Source organism: Drosophila biarmipes, chromosome 3R (genome assembly GCF_025231255.1).
Source record: "Drosophila biarmipes strain raj3 chromosome 3R, RU_DBia_V1.1, whole genome shotgun sequence".
In the NCBI taxonomy this organism is placed as follows: Eukaryota; Metazoa; Arthropoda; class Insecta; order Diptera; family Drosophilidae; genus Drosophila; species Drosophila biarmipes.
Window position 1 is genome coordinate 6,856,603 of NC_066616.1, and position 24,151 is coordinate 6,880,753.

General features: G+C 42.5%; 2 protein-coding genes across 3 annotated transcripts; one reads left to right on the forward strand and one right to left on the reverse strand.

Moving 5' to 3' along the window:
• The first annotated feature begins 2,253 nt into the window (after positions 1–2,253).
• LOC108027072 (probable mitochondrial glutathione transporter SLC25A40) lies at positions 2,254–13,368 on the forward strand. 2 transcript variants are annotated; one of them, XM_017098286.3, is made up of 5 exons: positions 2,254–2,337; positions 2,417–3,270; positions 3,735–5,265; positions 11,680–11,759; positions 12,862–13,368. In XM_017098286.3, exons 2-3 carry the CDS (start codon positions 2,555–2,557, stop codon positions 4,405–4,407), a joined length of 1,389 nt encoding a protein of 462 aa, XP_016953775.1. In that variant the 5' UTR covers positions 2,254–2,337; positions 2,417–2,554; the 3' UTR covers positions 4,408–5,265; positions 11,680–11,759; positions 12,862–13,368. The 2 variants fall into 2 exon arrangements, with proteins under 2 accessions (XP_016953775.1, XP_050744518.1); XM_050888561.1 differs by having other exon boundaries at positions 11,680–11,755.
• A 7,342-nt stretch (positions 13,369–20,710) lies between these two features.
• On the reverse strand, positions 20,711–22,950 carry LOC108027032 (beta-ureidopropionase). The gene is made up of 4 exons (XM_017098229.3): positions 22,744–22,950; positions 21,756–22,018; positions 21,069–21,688; positions 20,711–20,972 (listed from the first exon to the last, which is right to left on the reverse strand). Exons 1-4 carry the CDS (start codon positions 22,845–22,847, stop codon positions 20,799–20,801), a joined length of 1,161 nt encoding a protein of 386 aa, XP_016953718.1. The 5' UTR covers positions 22,848–22,950; the 3' UTR covers positions 20,711–20,798.
• Positions 22,951–24,151: the final 1,201 nt, after the last annotated feature.

The window sequence follows — 24,151 nt, forward strand, 5'->3', positions numbered from 1 at the left end:
TAACTGTAAGACAATGTCTGCGTGTGATGCGATGACGGGTACGTTGTCACGCAGGCGAATGGGATTCCGGAAGAGAACTTGGAGCTGGGAGGCTGGGAGGCTGGGAGACTGGGTGGTGATAAACGTGTAGGTGATGCAAAGCAGCGCTACTTAGTATGTCATGTGCATGTGGGCATATTTCGTCGGAGACCCACCTTCAGGGCCGCCGACTCCCCTCCCATTGTGCCCCTCGCGAACCATTATATACCCTTCCTGGGGGCATCGTTGGCTGGTTAACTTATTTCCCTCGAGGGCCGTGTTAACAACTTGTTTCCACAATTTTCTGAAAATTAACTTATTTTGAAGCTGTGTTCGTGTTACTAAAGTCGGTGTAGCACTTTAATTAATCTTGTACTTTAAAGTTGCAAGTCTAGAATTTTAGGAATAACAGCTTTTATATAATGCTAGGGTTTATTTAGGTTCTGCGGCTGGACTAATAATGCGGATCCTTAATTTAAATAATATTTTGTAGTTATCAGGACCGTTTGAAGCCCTACTAAAATTAACAAACCAGCAAACCTTTTAAAACTGAATAAAATATTATACAAATATGAAATCCCCCAAAAGAACTGGCAATAAACACACAACTGCACTTCTATGTACAAGTGGCTTGTAGAACAAATCGATTAGAGTATTGTTTCTTGTAGTTAACCACTCGTTTTTTGTTTTTCGTCGTGGCCTTGCAACAAACTTGTGTAGCAACGTAATCATATCAGGGTAGCATTCTGGCAACCACTGCCTGCCTCCGCCTCCCACACTTTTCTCGGCGAGTGTTTTCTCGTGTTTTTCAGAAGCTCTACATCTTGTCCTTCCAGGCTCCTCTTGGTGGTGCTGTGCTTGTCTTAGGCTTGGCCTTACCGCCGCCAAGAAAGGATTGGGAAAACAACTTAACCCACTCAAGGAAAAACCCAAATTGAATTTAAAATAATCTGCAATCTGCTTAGGAGATAATCACGCGATTCAAACGTTTTTGCCACAAGCAATTTAAGATTTTTTCCCAAAAAGTGCAAGCTAAGAAGAAGAGTTCCTAAATTGTTATAGCCTTGTTTTGGGTAGACTATTTAAGTAGGCCAAGTATCTCCTCTATTGATGTTCACCAGGTGGTAAGTAGATGCCAATTTTGCGTAGTGCATTTATGTTGCTGGGAATATGCTGGCGACAGGTTGCGGCACATGTGTCAGGTGCACACAGGTATCTATATAGTGACATCATTTTGATGTCAATTATTCTTGCGCCAACAGTCAGCTTGGCTTGCTGGTAGTGACACGGAGAACAAAAACAGATTAATATTTTTCAGCAAAAGAATAAAAAAGTTTCAATCAATAAGATTCATTTACCATGAATAATGCGCTGCAAAAGCCCACATAAAATAAAAAACAAAATATGTAAATGTAATATAATAAAAACTTATTTTTTGCAAACATATTTTATAAATTCTAAAAAATATATTTTTTTTCTGGAGTGTCAATAACTTAATATTATAATCCATTTTGTTTAGTTGTGGTAGATTATTTTTCGAGTGCATGACCAAATCGACCCAGTGGCAAACCGAAGCCCACGAACCCGTTTCGAGTACGTCAAACCTTTGACACATTTTCAGCTGTGAAGCGGGATGACTTGAAGGTGCGGTCGATGTGCGATGGAACCTCCGCTGCAGAGGGGAACCCCTGTGGCACAATGAACCCTCCGCCCCCCATGAACCGGCGTCAACTGCCAGGGGCGGGGAACTGGGGGCGGAAGTACGGATACAGTCGGTGCGAATGCCGTCAGCGATGAGAGTAGTGCATGTTAATTGCCAAAAATAAAGTAAAGCAGGAGCGACAACTATCTGCGATGGCTGCGTTTTTTACACTTTGGCACAAAAGTATTTTAATTGCTTTGGCTGGGGGAGGAGCGAACAGCTAACGATGGAATGGCAAATCACATAAATAAAGAGGATTTTTCTGAATGGAATTTATAATCACACGAAGCAAAGTGAAGTGAATGAACAAGTTCTATCTCCTCGAATAATTGAATAAAAACATTAACCACTCGCAACGTTTAGTTTAAATTTGTCTGTTTAGGTTCATTCAAAATGTGAAAATATTAGACTATGGTGAAGCTTCGTTTAATTTGGTCAGCTTGAACTCAATTTATTTTCGTTTATATTATTAAAACATTAACCATTAGCAACGTTTTGCTTAAAAGTCAGTTTAAATTCCACTTAAAAATCATTTAACATACAAAACCATTAATGCTTAAATCCAATTTAAATTCATAATAATAACATAGGATATGACCGTCAGTGGAAAATATTAGGTATTTACAGGAAACATATAAATGTATTACCAATTTCTTTGGCTACACTATTTACCTCCTCTCACCTGAACGTCTTTAGAGTTGCCACCGTAAACGTCATACTTCTCGGATATTACTTCTGGCCCGAATGTGAAATTTAGAAATGTAAATTTACAAATGCTATTTCGAAGCCAGATCGACTCCCCTCAACTGTTCAAGCACAACAGAGAAGGCAGCCATGTCGAAGGAAGACACTGGCGCATCCAGTGCGGAGGCGAGTCCAGCCGAGTCGGACCTTTCGATGGGTGGGCCGCGTCCAAGGTCCTTTAGTGGCGGTGTAGGAGGAGGAGGAGGAGGTGGAGGTGGAGGCGTAGGCGGTACAGGTGGGAGTGGAGGAGGTATTGGAGGTGGTGGAGTTTCCAGCGGAAGCCATTTCAAGTCCGAAAGGACCTCGCGAGAAGATGACGCCGTCGACCCGACGACGGATTCGAAGTCCACGCACCGTATGCTGCTGAGCGATCCGCGCTTCCGGATCCGGCCGCTGCAGCAGGTGATCTCGGCCTGCGCTGGGGCCATGATCACGGCCTGCTTCATGACGCCGCTGGACGTGATCAAGACCCGCATGCAGTCGCAGCAGTCGCCGGCGCACAAGTGCTTCTTCTACTCGAACGGCCTGATGGACCACCTCTTCTCGAGCGGCCCCAACGGGCCCGAGTTGGCCGCCCCGCGCCCGAGGCCACAGTTCACCAGCACCTGGGATGCCCTGATCAAGATCAGCCGGCACGAGGGACTGGGCGCCCTGTGGTCCGGCCTAGGCCCCACTCTCGTCTCAGCCCTGCCCTCCACCATCATCTACTTCGTGGCCTACGAGCAGTTCAGGGCCAAGTACCTCGAGATGTACAAGAGGCACTGGAAAGGGCGTCCTGAACCCCGGCAGCTGGACATGGAATTCAGGTGGGTCTTTAATCGCTTGAGGCAAACTTGTCTGTCCTCAAATTAAATGTTTAATGCTCTTACAATAAAAACACAATTGCTGATTAAACACTTATCCGACTTAGAAAACGCAAACTTAAATTGAAAAAACAATTTGTTACTTGAACTAAGTGCAAAAATAATAAAGCATGAGAATTTTAAACACTTTTAAGCTCTAAATAGCCATTGAATTCAATAATGCATTACCACGAAGCTGAATTAAATCCTTTTTTTGCGAGAGTAAAAATTCGAGAAATATATATTACTAAATGTTATTGGCCATAAATTCATATTAAAAAGAAAAAAAAGGGAGGATTTATTGCAAGTGTTAGTGTTATGCTGACAATAATTCTAGTTCCGTTTTATTAATATTTATTTCCCCGAAATAAATGTATTGCAAGTTTAATTGTTTTAGATCCTTTTATATAACAACTTTCCCATCTTAGGAACACCAAGAAGAGCCTGCCGCTGGTGGTTCCCATGATGTCCGGGGTCACGGCCCGCATTTGTGCAGTTACTGTGGTGAGTCCCATCGAGCTGGTGAGAACCAAGATGCAGGCCCAGCGGCAAACCTACGCGCAGATGCTGCAGTTCGTCAGGGATGTGGTGGCTCTTCAGGGAGTCTGGGGCCTGTGGCGCGGCCTGCGGCCTACGATCCTCAGAGACGTGCCTTTCTCGGGGATTTACTGGCCCATCTACGAGTACCTCAAGCAGAATCTCGACCACAGCTCGCAGCCCTCGTTCAGTCTCAGCTTTTTGGCCGGCGTCCTGGCGGGATCGGTGGCTGCCATCGTGACCACTCCGTTCGACGTGGTCAAGACCCACGAGCAGATCGAGTTCGGGGAGAGGGTCATCTTCACGGACTCCCCGGCGCGGGACTTCGGCAAGAGGTCCACCTTCAGCAGACTGACGGCCATCTACAGGATGCACGGGGTGCGGGGCCTCTTGGCGGGATGCGGACCCCGGCTCATGAAGGTGGCCCCCGCCTGCGCCATCATGATCTCCACCTTCGAGTACAGCAAGTCCTTCTTCTTCCACTACAACGTGAGGCGGCACAACGAGGCCCTACTCCTGGGCAACCCGAACGCCACGCTGGTCAAGGAGGACGAGATCGAGTAGGGGGATGGGAGAGCCAGTGGGGCTGTGCATTCGAGGTGGCTCCCTTTGTAAATAAACAGCGCATATTTTATGTAAGCCCCGGGCCGTGAGGCGAATTCAATATCCCAATTAAGCTGCGCGGCGCTTTACGTGTTACGTGTTACGTCAATAAGGCGGGATCCGGGAAATCAATTTGCATTTTCGCAGCTTAAAGACCCCGGATGCCTGTTGCTGCTGCGCCCAGCTTCCCGCTCCCCGAGTTGACTTTTAATGGAATATTCATTCATTTACATTAACTGCAATTTGAGCGAGCGCAAGGGGAAATTAAACGGAATCGCCAAAGAGCCGCGCGTCCAGGTAAACTGACTTGAGAGCTGCCAGCATCCTGCACACACGGAATTTTTCGCCAGCAATAATCGAATTTCCTTTGTTGGCAGGTCACGTTTTGCCACAGTTTCGACCACTGCAAATGCCATTTGAGCCCAGGGCGTCGTGACCGAAAAATATTGCCAAGATTGAGTGCTACTGAAAATCTATAAATCACACTCGGAAATATCGAAACTAAAGCGAGTAATTAAGAAGAGTTTGCTTGCCCCATGGGCCTCGGGCTGAACTTAATTGCATTTTGCTCGGAGATTTTCTTTATTTTTATTCTTCAGCCCACAAAAATTGTGCTCCAGCGGTTCGCCTATTACAAAAACTGTCCAAGCGAAAATTTCCTTTTTGTGTCCTTTGTTTTTATTAAAGTGCAAACAAAGTACACAAAGCATTACCAAACACAAGCTACGGAAGCAGGCTGTCAGAAAATATATTTTGCCATTTTCCTGGATGAAAACAAAATAAAAATGGATGAGAATCGTTCGGGGATGGTTGGGAACAGTAAGTGAAACACGATATTTTGGTTGTTCTTTTATTTTGCGCTTCAAACCCATATCGCCGAAAGTGTCAGAGTGTGGTTGCTACAATTACGGGTGCTTCTCCCGGCCATCGCGGTATTTGTGGCAGTTCAATTAATTGTGCAGTCTTTCCGATCGAAACCGCCGATGAAATAATTGGAAGAGCGCGCGGGGATGTATCACAGTTTCTCCATTCTGAACAATAAACGGTTTTCATATGGCCTTTAATTAATTTGTTAGGCAAAAGTGCCCCGATAAAAACAGCATTCAAGTATTTAAATAAAGGAAAATTAACTGCGACCTGCCGAGCGTTTCCCCTTTCGCTGCTTTCTTTTCTGCAAAATCACATTATTAAAATACTTAACGACCACAGGCGCCCGGGGACTTAACATGTTATATGGATATCTTTTTTCGCATTGGCGTTCTTGCCGCCCGACGAAAATTGCCAATAAAGCGAATTAAAATATGCTTTCATAAAAATAATGGAAATTAAATTTAAGTGAATTCTCTTCGGAGAGGGTGGGCAGCTTTTGCTCATCCTCCAACAAGGACCTCTGGCCACTGCACTCCTTTTCTTCCTTTTGTCTTCCAGCTACTTGGGCGCATTGTTGCTGCCGGGGGCGGGCGGCAGGTCTGGTTGTGGGGGCGTGGCGCTTGTCTATATATTTTCCGCAGGCTGTTGCTCGGCAGTGTTTTTTGTTGTCAGCATCAAAAATATTTTCCCAGCCGCAAAAAACAGGGGGGCAAAAATTGGGTAGCAGGCAGGAAAAAGCTGTTGATAGGGAACAGATCCGTCCGTCCGCGTGTCCTTCAGCTGTCCCTGGGCCATCCTTCAACATTTGCCTGCTCTCTGTGTTGTCAGCCTGCGAGTTCCATCTTTTTTCTGTCCTTGTGTCCTCGGCGTATTGTATTTGCATTTAATTGTGGCATTAAAAATACACCGGAATACGTCGTGCTACGACGAGTCGTATCCTGGCCGTATCCTTATTTATGGCCCCAGTTCGTCTCTGTCGGCAGTCTATCTCATTTCTGGTCCTGGATTCTGTATGCTGGCTTCTGGTTTCTGGTCTGTTTTTGCGCTCACCATTGACATTGTGTGGGCGTGGCCGTGTGAATGGATATTCGATTCATTTGCCCCATTCCCGCAAACAGGCTGGAGGCCATGAAAATGATTTAAGATTGGATTATTGGGTGACAAAGTGTGAAGATATTAAAGCGTTGACAGAGCCGTCGATTGACAACTAATGAACTGTTAATTGACTAATCGAATCAAGCACGCTTAAGCTCCCGGGCTGCTTTGGGGGCACCTTATTTTGAGCACTCTTAAGAAGCGGAACTACAGAAACTATTAAAATTAGAAAGGGGGTTAGTTTTCTTTAAAAGCATAGTTGAAAAAGTGGGCAGGTTATTCCCGACGTTTTTCCCTGCACACTGATTTTCCTATCGCATCGGTGGCATTTATATTAAACTAACATATTGATTTTACAAATGTATTTGGAATAGTTATTGTTTTTCGGTTTATACAAAAAAGTGAAATACCTTTTTTGTTGATTGTTTATAAGGGACTCAGTTTTCCCAAATTAAAATGAGAATTAGGTTCTCTTTTTCGCATTTTAATTTTTTAATCTCATTGACAGGAGTAAATATTTGTGTTTTTATAAGTACAACTAAAAATCAAAAGTAATAATCCGATTCGCTCGGTAAATAAAAGCGTTTTTGCGTTCGTCAAAATTTTATTTAAAAGAGTTGATTATTTACATTCACAAATTTGTAAATGTTGTTTGTTTCTTTAAAAATTTAGTTAGGCACAGAAAATATTTATACATTATATTTTACTAGGCCATAACTTGTTTAGCTTTGAAAACTAAATTAATATTCAACTCTTTCAATGTTGTCTTGAACCCGAATACATTTTTTCTAGTTTTCCTGCCCCTCATTTTTCAAAGAGCTCAAGGCTGCTCATTTTAAGTCTTAAGAACTATGTATTTGCTTAATTGTTTAATTTTATGCGCGGAGTTCGCGGAAACTTTATTAAAACGCGTAATTGTGTAGCTTTGATGGGCGGAGAACCGGAAGGCCTTGCAGCCCCTAGTTAGTTAGAATTTCCGCCTTCTCCGAACAAACGGACTTTCTATTTCAGTTTTCCTTTTTTCTTGGCCAAACATCCGACCCGATTGAGGTCCCTTAAAGGCTAATTGTTGGCACTAGCTGCGTATGAAGGGGCCATTTCCCTTCTGACCTTGCGCCCGGCGAGTGTTTAATTAATTTCGAGAATTGAGCCAAATAAATGGCAGGCGGTGCCATTGGCCCCATAAAGGAAAAGGCCAGCGGACCGACTTAAGTCTATTTAAAAATGAGGCCGAATTTTTCACACTTCATGGCCATGCATCACCCAGTGATGGATGGGGATGGGTCCCCCTGGACGGACGTCTTTGAAGGCACCGAAATTCTATTTTTTTAATTAGCGAGCCTTTTGCTTTGCTTATCCCTTTGGCGTCGGCGTGTTTACTCTGTACCTGAGCACGCAGGATTTTAATTAAAAGCACGAAATTGACGGCATGAAAAAATAATGTTTGCCTTTTGCCGCCGTGCTGGGCGATTGTTTGGCGGGGCTTCTGGTAGTCGCAGGCCTTTAATTTCGGCAGCCCGACTGGATTTCTCACTTAGTGGCAGCCACTTGATTACTCGGACTCCACACACTGGAGCGCGAAATTGTAATCAGTGGGTCGTTCCTGGCATTTTTTCATCAAATGCTCTGCACGCTCTGCAGAAATCTAATTGCGGTTAATTTACAAATTCAGGCCCTGTCCACTTCACACCGCCCATTTCGCCGGCCATAAGTTATGCAAGATTTTCCTGTTTTTCTAGCAATTTCGGCTTTCGGTTTTCCTCTTCGTGGCCGGCTAAATTATTAAGGCGATAATGGTGCGTAAAAGTCATAACTTGGGGCCTGTAAAATGGGCTTTCTTGAAGGTTTCGGGTCTGTTCCTGTCAAGTGCATTAAACATGAGGCAAGGGTTTGGCTTGGTTGCCTTGTTTTGTTTTGGGCTCTGGCTCACTCGACTGGGATAATTCGCTGAGCCATTCCGGAAAGGGCTTTATCAATTGCTGCGAGCCGCCAAATGGCTTACTTATTCCAAATGTAATTTATGGTAATCGCCGTCTTAATAACAAACCAATTAGAAAGTTTCCCATAATTTAATCAGATCTTCGCACTTGCCAGCGAGGTCTGCGTGCCAGCCGGCAGAATTTGTCCTGCCAACTCCATCGCCTTCCTAGGAGGAAAACTTAAAGGTTTTCCTTTTTCGCTGTTTTTCTTACGTTACGGTACGTCTGCTCCGTTTATGAATAATTCATGAGGTAACTTTATAAAAATAACGCACAAATGGCACTAAAACAAGGCAAGTGGAATGCCAACCTTTGAGCAGAATTTGAAATGCTCTGAAAGTGGTTGAGGTGGAAGTTGATCCAGATGTGATTGTCAGTCAGCTAAACGAAATGTTGAGTTAAGTAAATGCAATATAGACAGGCAGTCTACATCTTAAGCCCAGATCATTTTTGTGCGCGGAGGTAAATGAATCTGCAGCAAAGCTTAAAGACTAGTCTTAAGCTAAGGTTTTGTGGAAACAGCGAAGTTTATAAAATCTATGTTTTAATTATTACATATAAGACCTGTTTTGGCAAGCTGATGTTCATAACTTTTCCCTGCAAATACTGAAAGCTAGTCCGGGAAAATTACGGAAAGAAAAGTTTCGCTTGGCCATTACCTACAAAGCAGAGATGCTCAAAATTTAAAAATTGTGAAATTTCAGATGCCTGCGTGTCTGTGTGCGGGAGAGCAAAATATCGTTTATTACGAACAGAAATATGTAAAAATACCTCACAAGGGGGGCAATCTGAAAGCGGCTTAAAGCTTTAAATAATGTCATAAATTATTAAATTTACTTAAGAGAGCGAAAAGTTCCCTGGAATATGTACAAAATGGTCGCCGCAATCGTTTAAGTGCAATTTGCATATTCAACAGATTTTTTAAACAAAACCGGGGGCGTACGAGACTCCAACATATCATATCAACCGAGGTGGAAACTTTGAACTTCACCTTTTTGTTTTTTGGGCCATCGCAAACTTTGCTGCGGTTTGTGTTTGTTCAATTTGCATACCAAGTTGGCCTCTCACCCTCATTTGGAATTGTTAAATTTTTATTTTGATAGCACCTCGTATGCAAATGAGTTCGGAGGAATCGGAGCGGGTGGATGCGGATCCTGTTGACCCGGAGCAGGGGAACTTCCTCTCGGACAAGTTGCTTCATTATGTGAGTCGGGGCTTTGGTAGATAAACAACGGGCGAAAGAGGAAATTAATTAATTTGGGCACCGAGTGCTGGTGAATATTTAAGATTCCATTAGAATAATGCACTAAGTTTGCTCATTTGTGTGTCAAATTTAATTGCGGTAATTGAATAATAAATCTATAAAACTCTGCTCATTTCCAAATTGCCATTTTAGCTGAGACCAGTGTCCGCATAATGAAGCGCACAGAAAGAAAATTAAATAATCTGCAAAATGTGCGGTAAGCTGCTTATAAATCCCGATAATAACCTTTAGCATTTCTCAAAGTCAGTGCATAATTATGAAAGCGGCTTTGAAAAATGTAATTGTGGGGGTGCGGCGAAGATACGTCAGTAAGCGGATATTAATTTCGCCTTCGTATTTTAATTGTGCCCCGGCCCAAGCACACACGCTTGCTCTTTTTGTGGCTTAAATCCACATCGTTTACCTTGGCAACGAGCAGCCCCATCCCGCTCCAAGTCCTCCAAAGGTGCCCGGCGACAGCAACAATATGAGCCTGATGGGCAATGACAGCGATGGCGACACCATGGACACATCCTGCAGATGTCAGCCGTCTGCTGGCAGTCAGCTTTCGCCGGCACGGACCCGATCCACTGACGACCGGGGAAGAAGCCCGTCCGGAAACATTCCTGACTTATGAAATATGCTGAGCAGTGTAGGGCGTGCGGAACAAGCTGTCAGGACAGGCCCTTATCGAGCGTTCTGAGAACGGTGTGCCGCTTCCTTTTTACAATATTTTGTCACAGGGCAAGGATTACGTGCAGTATTATGTGTTAGCTTCCCAAAAAATATTTCCACCTAAAAAATGCAGCTATTTTTTACGTTTTTTGAATTATTTCAATTACAAAGACTTGAAATCTATAAAAATATAGGAGGGAGGAATCATATTTATTATCATAATAAAATCATCTGTACTTCTTTATTAAAAAATAATTTTAGAAATCATATTAAGGTAATTTTATAAACTATTCATGGTAACTATAAATAATTTTATATTCATATATGAAGTGCTTTCTTTCTACTTATAGAATTGTATAATTTAGGTTCTATAAAATGATTTAGACTAATAAAGTGTATAATTTTATTGACTATGGATTTTTTAGAGTGCAGGGGTGTGTAAGAGTGTTCAATAAAATTAAACAGTGTTGAGGGGAAACCGTAAGTGAGAATCGCACCTCCGGCGAAAGTTGTCACCATTTTTTCACCCTCGTTTCTCTAATCTCGTATAATGCTTTTGGCAGCCCTTGTAATTTAGTTTGCAGTGTGTTTTTTCCAGTTAGAGGAGACGGGACAACGACTAATGACTTGGAATGTGTTGCCCGCCGGCCAAATGAGCGTGTGTGCATGGCTCCCCTCCTGCGCCCTATCACTTTCTGTAAGCCAGCTGTTGTCGCCTCTGTTTGCCATTAACGCCTCTTTCGGGCCAAAAAATAGAGAAAGCTGCAACTTAAGTGCAACAGAAGCGTGAAAATCATTAAGCTGCAGCTGCTGCGCTACCCACACATGCACACAAGCCGGCAAACAAAGGACTTCGCAGGACACACTAACTGACACGGGCGCAGACAAAGAGGGGCCACGACATCCTATCCCTCTTGCGTCCCGGCCGACATGACGTATGAGTTATGCAGATAAATTTCATGCCACGTCACTCATACCACCCGTCAGCTTTAATTAAATCCGAGCGCTGCAGCGCGATTTAATGAGAAATGTAAAATTGCCAAATTCCTCCCTCTTATTGGAGGGTGCTGCAGTAGTTATGTCGAGTGCAGCACCTAAACTTGAAATGTGAAACCAGCTATTAAACAATTGTTTGCAAATTACCGATTCTCTGTGCTCTATCATTAGCTCAGCACTTTTACTTTATCGTCGTTGAACCCTATTATCTAAAATCATCTAAATCAAATGGATTGGTTACGCTTTAATGTTAAATTTAACAAAAATAAAACAGGAATATTTTCTTAAGTTTTAAATAAATTTGTTGTTCATACTCCTTACAAAATGATTTAAAGCTTATTTACTTTAAAAATTACTTAAATTATATTTTTTTAGACCTTTTTTGGTGGAGACATTTGCGGTGGAGGAACGTTCGCTGGAGACTCTTTCGGTATCAGAACTTATAAGTTTAGTAAGTAAGTTCAACATTGTCTTCCATTCTGAAGGATTAAAAATATATTAAATACACACAACAATTATCTATTTGTTAGGATTACCGTGTGGTGTAGTTGAATTATTAATTTGAGCAAAAGCGAATAAGTTATACTGGAATTCTCAATATTTGAAGCCAGCCGTAGGTCGCTTTAGAACGCTCGTCTTTCTTTTCTGAATAATGTAATGAATGAATTCGCCCGTGAATAAAAAATACTGTTGAAACAATTACTGACACAAAGAGTAGCCTTCTCATCATGGCATATACAATGTGGATGGAGAACAAAGTAATAATTAATTTATTCAGTTTTACAATTTAATAAAAGACTTAGAAAACATAATTGAAATTATTCAGCTTTGAAGGAGTGACAAATTGATTTTCTTTGGCCTGTGCTTTAAATGTATTTTAAGTTTGCCTATCGTAAAACTTTAAGTGCCAAAGGCAATACGATGTTATAAGAGGTGTTATCATCCCAACGCAGTAACTCCTCGCGGGCTAAAAAATATAATCAATTAATTACCACAGGTAGCGCGATTTCACACATCGAACACAAAAGACATAATCACAGCCATAAAAGGGCAACCGCAAAGCCCATTCAGGACAAAATCTCGTTGTTTATGCACAATGCCCTTAATGAACAACGGAAATTGGCGACCATTAAAGTACATTTCCAATAAAAATAAATCAAGTACACAAAGGCAAAAAGTACGGGCAGTTTAATATTCCGAAGCTCTGAGTGCTTCAATTAAATGGGTTTTAGATACCGCTCTTAGCCAGAATTGAACTGCGACACAAGTGAAAAAGTGCAAAATACGTGAAAAAATAGAAAAGCGCCATAAAAACGTTCAATTCAAAATTACAAATCATATAAAAGCACCTCGAGAGATAAAATTATTGGTTTCCCAGCCCCAAGACTCGTTCGGATCCTCCTCTTCATGCACGTTAAATACTTTGCTCAAACACACGCGGGTAGTAAAAACGAAACCATGCATCAGATCCTGGCCAAGTTAGGGCAACAGCAATTGTGCAATGCTTAAAACATCAGGGTGTTCTGACATTGTTGCGTGTTTTTTGTTCCCATCCAGGACCCTGCATTCACGGTGGCTGATAAATAACGACGCAATTGATTTGAAATCGCGACCGCTTTTGCCGCACTCCCAGCGAAAGGGATGCCGGAATGCGGGAGCGTGTTGTCTTCGGATGGATGCCATACATTATATTCAGTTACATGTGTCGGAGGAGCAGGCACTCGACATATGAGGTCAAATTAAGTCGCTTTGACACCAGAAACATCTCGGAATTCCCTTAATGCTGACTCGGGATCCGGCAGAGGAATAAATCCGCAGCTCGTGACATCCTTCGGCGATTTATTCACGACACGAGGACATCGCTGGTTCTGCGGGACCTGTCGGACGTGTTTTATTGCTGCCTTTTCACACACGCTTTATTTATTTATTTATATGCTCGGTTCCGCTTGGCTCTTTCGCTTTCCCGCACCCTTGCAACTGTAAGCCGCATTCATTTTTTGTTTATCAATATTTGCTCTTTGTATCAATATGCAAAAACTTTTATTAATGACCAATATGCGCAGATTTCCTTTTCACAGCCTTTTATTTAGTTCAGTTCCCCGGGCCGTTGGCAGTTTTCAGGCGAGTTGGCTGAAATGATGCAATGTAAATTTCATTTTAAAAGCTTTTTTCAGGGCTTTAAGTGGTGCCACTGGCTCTCTTTTGTGCCCCGATAAAAATATCGCTGGACATTGACATTGAAAGGTTGTCCAGTGTGTATGCAGCATGCTGGGCAAAATTTCTTATGTGTTTTGATTGTCTGCCATTATGCACTGTCCAATTTGGCATTAATTTAAATGATTTATTTTGTTTCAATTTATTGTTTCATTATGGAGCCGCTTCCCCGCACAAAAGACTGCGGATCATGATTGATGGTCAAAACGGGTCCACAGCATTTTTCCAGCAGCAGCGGCCTCAGCAGGCGCAAGGATTTAATTTGATTGAAAAGCAAACCGAAAAATCAATTCCGGCTAATGGATTTTGCGCACCGCACTAGGCTAGATCCCTCGTATTCGCATTTCATTTAATTTTATCTTTTTCCCCAGCACTGCCCGCCTTCGGTCTCCAGTCATTTGCATCCTCCTCCACCTCCGCTGCGGCATCGATTTGGGCGAAGCAATTTTTCAATAAAGGCATACAAAGAAAAAATGTTTGGTATTCCACTTTAGAGCCGAGGCATCCTTTATTGTTTAGTTGATGTCTGCAGCTGGTGGCGTGACTTGTCTTTCCTGCAACATATAAGGTGTAATCATCATCAAGGGGCTAACCTTTTTGCGGAGGGTCGGCCAGCCAGTCCGTTGTGGCTCCTCGGGAATTGGTTTCCATTTGTTTTACAACTGGAGGTACTCAGGGGCTTACTCAGGGGTGTCACAAGAGCCCTTGACAACACAAAACATTTACTTTAATGACCTAACTTGAACCATTGCATATTTTATGCTGAAGCTTACATTTCTCTTAGCGACAATATTTGCAGAATTAAGTTTAGAAGCGTTCAAAGAAAATGTTTGTATACCAGAAGTTCTCGGAGGGCTTGAAGAGCGCCGAACCAGAGGGAATTTCAGACACGTTCTTCTAATCACCTCCTTAGATATTGATAGGTAATTTATATTAAGTTCAAGGCTCGTCCATCGCAACCTTGACGCTGCCGGCTGTCTGCACTTGAGCGCCGCGTCCTTGGCCTCGAGTTAATTAGTCGTCTGCGCATTTAAAACTTAATTAACAGCCGTGGCCGTAATTAACGTTATTGGCAGCTGGCAATAACAACACCACAGCATGTGGCTGCGGACCCGGAACAACGGAGTGCGAACTGCTGCCACCCAACTGCCGGGCTTTATTAACTCCCGGTCGGATTGAGTGAGCAAAGGCGTCCTGCAGATTGGCAAATTCAAAGCAGATCGATGGGGGCACGGCACCGAGTGACAGAGATGCACGCCGGCAATTGGTTTGAGCTCCATGGGAAAGCGGAGCCAAAGGAGAGGAATGTGTTAGACGTCTCCATGTCGTTGGCAATTAAGCATAAATCCACTGTCATGCCCGTTGCACACTGTTGTTTAACCCGTTGCTGCCCTTATTGTTTTCTGTTTTTGCCTTGCAACGCTGTTGCTCGTGCTGGTGAAAAATGCATGAGTTCGCCGGAAGCGGCAACCACCAGCTGCGCTGGCCTGAACCCAGCTAAAGGGCAAAACCATGGGGAGTTTCCCGGCAGAGAGAGAAATATATACAGCTTCCTTCAAAATTATTTATAAGAAAAAATGGTAAAATTCATGTAGTATTTAACCCCCAAATCTTTAATGGTAGTAGTAGACTTCGGGTTTACGTAACATCGTTTCTTCAATAAAAGTTTACTTAAGACCAATATTGTTTTTCTTTAGTTTGACAAATACGCAAGCAATCAGGGATCGCTGAAAATTGGATAAAAAATAATTATTAAAAACAAAACAAAAGATTGATATATATCATTGATAAAAATATACTAAGAATACTTGTAATAACAACCCATCTTCACTTTAAATTTTGTTATTTAAAAATATATAGCTTATTAATATTTTTGCGTGCATATGTGTCTCAGCGAGTCTTTGAGAGCAATATGGGAATGTAGGAAATTCAAACAATAAACGCTTGGTGATTTCAGCACAATTTTCCCATGCATCAGACGTCCTCGCTGCACTTCACTCCTCGGCCGTCCTTTCTCCGCGTGGCTTGCTTTCTTCCCCAGCTGGACACATTTCTCCTTTGCTTTGGCCCAACAAAAAGAAATAATTAATTTTTATGGTTTTGTCTTTGGGTTGGCACTTTCTGATGCGTGGTTCTGGCCAGAGCTGCCTGGCACTTGTGGGTGAAAGTCAGTGAAGGTGAATGGGGAATGAAGCCACTGCAGGTGTAGACTGAAATAATTTAGAAATTGTTTTGTTTCTTGTTTGCGCATCTGTTCTTCTGTCAGCTTGGGAGCTGAAGAAAGGCTTTCATCAAATTGCCCTTTTTTCTAACTCACAGAAGTTACTACCTTAGATAAAACTGAACAAAAACATTAGCGCAGTTATATAAGAAAAGTCTTAAAATCTTCTTAAATTAAAAATGCACTATATACTTTATCGATAAAGCTAGCTAATTAAATACAAAATTATTAAACCTATCATTTTATTTTAATTTCTTTTTTATTTCAAATTAACTTTCTAAATATATAATTAGTCTTGTCTGTTACCCATTCACAACTATCAGAGCACCAAAAAAGAGCTGTAATGAGACACATATTTAGCACTCATAAAAACCAATATAATGTAATCGAGTTCGCGCCACATTCATCGACCACTGGAGGGGCCATATAAACATTAACATCCGCACATAATAATAACGGTTTACACGCGAAAAAAGATCAAGCTCTACTCCTGTTTTTGCCCTATATGGAGAATGTCCAAGCAGCTGAGAGCATTGACCGCACTTTCCCCCCCACCGAAACCCACTTTTCTCGATTTTTCCTGCTGCTGTTGTTATTGCCATTGGTGCGGTGAGCAGGTGAGAAGTCGAGCATGGAACACACTTCACAGGTAGCCACAGGATCTGCAGTCGAGCAGAACCGCAGCAGAATCCCTCCTCCTCATCGACCACCCTTCTCCAGCCCACCTACCTCCCACCCACCCACTCAGTAGCCACTTCAGTTACTCCTGCCATTACAGTTACAGTTACAGTCGCAGTCTCGGTTTCGGTTTAAGTTTCAGCTCCTTTGTCTCTCGGCTCATAACAATAAAGGCAGTAATCAGAATAATAAAATAAAGGAAAATTCAGCCGAAGGAGGATGAAAAGGAGTTCTTCATGCTGGGCAAAAATTTTAAATATTTTATTGTTTAATTCGCGTGCGTCCTGGCAAAAGTTTAACGGCCGGCAACGCTCCGCTTCACATTATCATTACAATTGCGAGCATTTTCACCTGGCGGCCGTTAATTCGAGCAGGTATTAATTATAAAGCCCCAATGGGCTCTGGTCATAAACACAGAACATCTTGCGTATTGCACTTTATTTTCTGCTTGGCTTGCGGTCCATTAACCGAAGGTCCGCAGTAATGAGGAAGCACAGATACCCACCGGCACAAAGTGCAATTATGGCGAGCAGTCGAATGCCAAATACGCAGCTTAATTAATACTTCTCTGAGGGAATAGTCGGGGAATATGGGGATGGTACTCCGATCCCAGCTTGAACACACTTTTTGCAGAAATCCCTTTATATAAATCCCTTACCATCTGCTATTAACAAACAGTATATTCCTTAGTGATGCATAACTATATTAGCTTCTTTGATGAAAGAGAAACCTAGAATGTTGTAAAATTTTTCTCATAAACGTTACTAAACTGTTTACAAAAGCAAAAAAAAAACTATAAGCCCCCATAAATCATGTTTCCCAACCACAAACAAGACCTTTTGAAAACCCAGTTGTAATTAAAATTGGGATGCTTTTCCTTGTTGGTGAGAGAAAATATTGCTCGCAAATTTACTAAAATCCCCCCAACCACATTGAAGGCTGACCGAAACAATTATTTGAGTTTGCCCTTCGCAAATGGGTTTCTCCAATAATCGAGTTACAATTATTAGGTCAGACTTTGAACTCCCTCGAGGGAATTGACTTTTATGCCTCGGCACACACTCTCTCAGGTTCCATAACGGGAGACCCCATTCATACGTAGCCATTTCCCACTTTTGCATTCAAGTTTTCCATTTCCGCCTTGGCGCCTTTTCCTGCCACAGCCCCAGCCCCGCCCGTCGCCAGTCCCCAGTCCCAGTTGCATAATATTTTATTATCCCCAACGCCTATCTGCATTGTCCTGGCACAACAGGACGACTCCCCCGGAGCCGCCCCTTGCGATGCCAGTTATCTGCGAGTATCCTTGTGGCAGAATTATAATCTTACAGGCTCTAACAAGTGCAAGTGCGGCTGGAATTTAATATCGGGTGCGCCTTTGTTGTTTTGCGCGCCGGTTTGTTGGTTTTAAGTTTTCGTGTATTTCATTACGAGGCAGTTTGGGACTGGAATTGGGATTGGGAATAAGGATCGGGCTTGTGCTGCTTGCCACATTCAGCAGACGCTTAAATCCTTTACACAAGCTGTTTGCCGTGCATAACGAAATAAAATAAATAATCCCCTTTAATGGAAAGGCCAGGAGAATGGGGGCTCAGTCGGAGGCACCTCCTCCTCGTCCGCATCTGCACATCTCCAGTTCGCCATTTCCATCCGAGCACCGACAATGCCGCCCGGCATCGCATTTCCCTTCCAATTTTCCTCTCCTGCGCCTGCTGCTCGCTCCCCAGCTGCTCCTGGTGATTCAGCTCCTTTTCAGCTCCTTTTCCTTTTCATTTCTCGCCGCTGTTGTGCACACGTACGCGGCTCAAGATTTTCCATTCATATCGTGTGCGGCGTCTGCTGGTGCTTTAAGCAGGGCTGCAAACCTGTTCCGAACCGAGCCAACTGAACTGAACCGGCTGACTCCTTTAAAAATGTTTAAAAACTAAGTTTTGATCTAAAAAATATTCGAAATTGCCTTATCCATTTTGAGTAATAATTAGGAAATGACATTCAACAAGGCTTCCGTAATGGTACCATTTTAATGAGGAGCTCATTGTTGACAAAGTATTTGTTGAAAAAGAAATTCCGTTTCGATGGCCAACGAAAATTAAAATACTTAATCGCAGGTATTGATAATCCGAACACGTTCACCGCACTGGTTCAATTGCTCCCAGAGCCATTGAGCTGAACAAATCAACGATTTCGATCCGCTTGCACCCCTGAACTTCGAGGGGATATACGTTTTCTCTATGCGGAGTCGACGTCCTGTTCAATATGCATTTGCCTGGTGGTTAATGCCGCCTTGGGAGTAACTGATTGCCACAGTGGCACCATTATTATGCATTCAGATTGATGCACGTCCCCGGCATTTTTTCAGCCAGCCAGCCGCAGAATGCACACCGCACACACATCCGGCCGGGGTCCTGATTGCGGTCCCCGCCGTAGCCCTGACATCCTTAAGGACGCAGACACACATCGCACACACTTAACGAGCACTTAAGCGCCTTCGCCCGACCTGCTTAGCTCTAAATATGATGTTTAATTAAATATGAGCCCATAATCGAGTTCGCCCATTTGGCCTGCTGACCAGCTGGCCTCTCCCCCGTTTTATAGCCACTTTATCAGCTTAATTAAAAGGTTGGGCTTTAATTGAAATCGCCGTGATATCTGAGCTGTCACAATTGCCATCTGGCCCCGTGGGCGGGCGAGGGGTGTATGATTAGTGTAATTGCTGCAGGCTGACTTGAAAATTATTATCCGATATGTAGGGGATTATCTTGGAGGACCTTGAGCATGCGAACGTTTGGGAATTTATCTTGGGCCTAATCAGTCAACTCGGGCTCTGAATAAAATATAGTCGTCTGGTCGGAGATAACCGACGGCTATAAACGAGCGGCTCCCACATTTTATTGGCTATTCCCCGGTGCCCCAGTAAGGCTCGCCCGGAAAGGCCTCTGTCACTTTGGGCCTTATTTGGCCTTCCCCGGAAAACATATTTATTAGCAACATGTCGAATGGGTAATGCAATCGGGGCCTCGAATCAGTTTTCGCCAGGAGTGCGTGTGCGAAAGTGACTTTTCAATTTGAATAAACGAATGGGGCTGGGTAAATATTTGATTTATTTTCGGGTGACCTTTGTCAAATAGACGCACACAAAATCCGATATTCCGACCCACCCCTCCCAAACAGCTCGGGTCAAAACAATAAAGTGGGCGACAGTTAAGTGCATTTAAGACTGACTTTAAGATAACACTTGTGCTGGTCGAACCTTTTGTTCTTTTAGCTTTTGTTTTAGGGCACTACAAATTTAGGTATAGAAGATAGAATCCTTTTTTTCATTAAAGATAAGAAGATACGTTAAATACTTTAAATTAAGGTAAAATGTTACATCAGTATAATGAAGTTGGAGGTCTTCCACCTCGGTGTTACTTTTGTGACCTCTGCTATAAATACGTAGTCGAAACTCGCACATTTGTCTCTTTGTATCTTTTTGACTTGGATGCCGCCCGAAATTCAATTTGCATATTTCCATCTCCGGCGCTTGCCTGGTACACAAAAGTTTATAATTTCCATTTGTGTTGCGTTGCTCGACAAGCAATTTTCGCTTTATAACTCCATTGCCGCACACAAGGTCAGGTCGGGATCGAGAGCAGGGAAACCAATTCAGAATAATCTGGCCAATTACTGCCAACGCTCCGCAAGGTCAGTCGAGTCATTTTGGCAACGCACAAACGATTATTACTGCATTAGGAGTCGGCAAAGAAACGCACATGTGAGTCGCATGCAGATAAGCAAACCTAATAGAAACAGATTATATCCCACCCCACCGGGACCCACACTCGTACCCATGTCCCATCCGCATCCTTACACCACATCCTCGTCCCTGATTCCCCGGCCTCGGTTCCCATTCATCCGTAACATAATCGTAAAAGTCAAAGCTTAGCTCAATGCTAGATTGCAGCATTTTGTATGGGAGGATTTTTAAAGCAGTCGTCGGGGAATGAGATATAATAGAGATGCTCTCCAGATCCAAGGACGTGGCTCCTAACAGGAGACTTGACTTCAAGTTCTGGCAGATTAAGTGTGCGTACGGCTTGGCTTTTTAAATTTAAGCCCAAAATAATGAGATCGTTGGTAGCTATCTCAAAGTAAATCTAAATGATTTTGACTCAGGGAATTTAAATAAGAAGTTCGGCGTCAATCGAAAGTCAATATTAAATAACGAAAGTCTTTGAACAGGAGTGATGGGATGTGTTTCATTGGTAGCAATCTCAAAAAAAAAATTTTAATTTTAAATTGAGTTGATATTTAAAATCCAATTTTTAAAACTGCCTATCTTTATTTAAGTTTCAAATTAAAATGCCAACTTCTCAACAATCATCCATCCAGCCAAATAACCTCATTATTTTTCCTTTATGATCTGCGGCTTAAAGTCGTGTTCCGAAGCCTTTTTAAAAGATTCCGCATAGAGGGGGATCCTCTGGGTCATTCGGAAGCCCCAGAAGTCCTTCACCTGGCGACACAGGTTCAGATCGAGTTCAACGACCAGCAAGCCATCTTTGTCCCGTGACAAGCTCTGTAATAAATCAAAGAAAATTGCAAAGAATAATCAAAAGATGTATTTTTAAGGTTGTCGTAAGCACCATTTTTTGTTTTCTGGGATTTAACTTACCGGTGTCCTTGAACCGTCAGGAGCAGCAATGTATGAAGATCCGTAGAATGGTCCAAACTCTCTGTGGGCCTTATTACCATCCCCAGACGTATACTCGTTTGGGAACTGCTCAGTTCCCACGCGATTAATGGGAACCGTGAAGTAGCTGTTGGCGATGGCAGCATTACGTGCCTCGATGCCCCACAGAGGCTCCGAGAGTCGACCGATCGTAGCCGAGGGATTGAAGACTATCTCCGCTCCATTAAGCCCGAACATCATCCAGTTCTGGGGATGGTGGCGTCCGTAGCAGATGTTTATGGCCAGCTTGCCGAACTCCGTCTCGAAGACCGGGTGTCCGGTATTGCCCTCCAAATAGTACGTGGACTCATTGAAATCTCCCACCCGGGGAATGTGATTCTTGCGGTGCTTGCCCAGGTAACGACCGCTGTTCGAGATGACCACTGCCGTGTTCCAGATGGTCTCGCCGTGCTCTATATCGCGCTCCAGGATCGAGTGGATGATGACCATGTTATAGGCCTTGGCCAACTCGGCGAGCATCTTGGTAGTTGGACCATTTTCGGCTTCCTCGGCAAACTCGCACCAGGGGAATTTTTCTCGAGTGCAGAAGGCAAATGGCATGGCTAACGAAATCAATGGAATAGTTGGTTATTATTTTTATAAACTGAAAATGGATTGTTGTAGACTTACTCCACGCTTCCTGGGTGCAAATAATATTGCATCCGGCTTCTGCTGCCGCCTTGATGATGGTCTTAACCTTGTTCCAGATGGCCTCTCGCTGCTTTTCAATGGGAGCAGTAGTGGGGAGTACGATCGAGTTTTGGATGGCGCCAACCCTTACTATGCGGCGCTTTCGGGTTTGCTCTTCCCGCGCCGTAAAGCGATATCCCTTGATCTCAAATCCATTTTCCTGAGCGATATCTGTTGCACTGGCGGGCAACTCCAAAGTTTGGCTACATTCGAAAACGATGTGATTAATAATTTCAATAATATTATAATTAAGTGCAATAATAAAGGTATATTTTATGATATAGAAAACAGATTTCGTAAAACCTACGCTACAACTATGCCGGTTTTGCTAGAACTTAAGTTTGCACGTCTGTACAATAAACATATGTGTAGCCTTTTGACCAGATGTGTTCAACGCATTGATACCCCCCGTCGACCCCATAAAATGTTAGTGATCATCACCAAATAGCAATGTCGTCAAACTGCGAAGAGGCTTATCACTCATATAAGTAACAAAGTATAAAATTGTACCTTTGTATATCAAAACTTAAGTCTTTTAGATCTATAAATTGTTTTAACGAAAATATGTTTTTACATCTATTTTTATTATTAAATATTACAAAAGCATTTGCCTTCCTCAAGTTTTGTTTGGCTTCATTGAGCGTTTTACTCTCATCACCAGATGTTCAAACCCAAACACATGAATGAGTAGGCATACACATACAGAAAGATACAGTTTGTATTAGTTCTATATTTAAATGCATTTCGAAACAAATATTTTTAAGTAAACAACCGGAAAATTCAGGGACATTTTTATTATGGATATGCCCCCTGTGTTTGCCAAAAGATTAAGATTAAAGTATTTTTAGAATAATAGTAAGGTTTTTATTGCCACCACACATGGTTTTGTCACTCATTCTAATCTTAATTACTGCTCAGCTGTACTCACTCTTCTTCAACGCCATATAAAATTCGCTTCACCTCCTTCAGTTCATCAGCAGGTAAATGATTTTCCAAGCTTTCATTTAAGTTTTTCAGTTCAAATGCCGACATTTTCCCTAAATTACAGCAGCAGAGAATCTAGCAATTGGATGGTCCAGATTTAATTGGTATACCAGAACAACCTTCTGCGACAAGCGCACAGTATGGAATGATTCTATAAAAGATCGTTTGCTTTTCTTATCTATACTTGCTCTTGCTCTCTGTCTTTCTATAGTATATACCTTTGAGATTCTTGCTCACAGATCTGCTCTCTGGAGAATACAAAAATAGAGCAAAACTTTGAAACACACCCATTGGCGTTTGAATAGCACACATATTAGACCTGAGTAAAAAAGGTTCAGTTTATATGTAAAATGTTTCGTTTTGCTTGCTTCTGATAGAGTAATAAACAAGTATAAAATTAGATGTGGATCATAATCATTATTAAAATTAATTCACGCCTTAAGAAAATTAAAATCAAAAAAATGTCACAAAGAATCGGACTTCTAAATTTGAGGTATTTAGACAGGTTTTTGTAAAGCGTTAGGATGCGTTAATAACAGAAACTAACCTACCTGGTTTTTCCATTGCTTACGACGGTTAGTCATTAACTTAAACTTGAGAAAGTTGATTTTGTGGAGCTATAATCATATGGAGTCACCTCTTAAAAAGGTTGTAAAGAAAGTAAATACTGACAACTTGCCTTAGATTAAAGTACTTTCTTTACGTTCTGCTGAGTAACTTTTTTAAATGACCAAAATTTAAAAATGTATTCTGAAAATACTGTTTTCTGCCACTTTTGACCTACTGAAAGTGGCTTATCGATTGATTTTATTTGAAAAGTCACCAATATCCTTGGCAATCTCCCGAATATGCAAGAAAGTCCCATTTGATTTTCAAAGACTTTAGAGAATGTTAAATCAGTTTTGCGCAAATCCCCATCTTCCCGGCCGAGCATCTCCAACGTCAGCCATTTTTCCTGAAAGCTGACGGCGTTTGGGCCATTCTGTATTAGAAAAGATTAACTTCGAGCCGAATGTGGGTCGCTGGTGCTTGGAGGCAATGCAAATTACCCGAAATCTTTCCCTGGCGAAAACAGTTTGTTTGTCTAGTTCTGGTGCTCTTGGTGCTATTTTTGTTTTCTTTTCCAGTTGGCAACTCAATTGAGTGTAAAACAATTTCATTGAATTGACAGTCGTGGCGTTGCTTCCAGCGCCCCCGACTTTTCTCCGCGTGTGTTTGTGTTTGCTCAGTTGAACAGTGCCACGGGACCCAGTGTCCTCCATTCGGCCACATTCATTTATTGAACAGTGGCAGCGGCGAGCCCGGTCCCAAACGATCCCGATCCGAGTTGAATGGAACCTCATCATTGTGGA

Excerpts from the sequence above, each read along its gene's own strand:
- LOC108027072 (XM_017098286.3), top strand. The coding sequence starts at position 2,555 with ATGTCGAAGGAAGACACTGGCGCATCCAGTGCGGAGGCGAGTCCAGCC. Across the intron at positions 3,271-3,734 it reads CAGCTGGACATGGAATTCAG|GAACACCAAGAAGAGCCTGC; the intron begins GTGGGTCTTTAA and ends TTCCCATCTTAG.
- LOC108027032 (XM_017098229.3), bottom strand. The coding sequence starts at position 22,847 with ATGTCGGCATTTGAACTGAAAAACTTAAATGAAAGCTTGGAAAATCAT. Across the intron at positions 22,019-22,743 it reads TTATATGGCGTTGAAGAAGA|CCAAACTTTGGAGTTGCCCG; the intron begins GTGAGTACAGCT and ends TTTCGAATGTAG. Across the intron at positions 21,689-21,755 it reads TTGCACCCAGGAAGCGTGGA|CCATGCCATTTGCCTTCTGC; the intron begins GTAAGTCTACAA and ends TGATTTCGTTAG.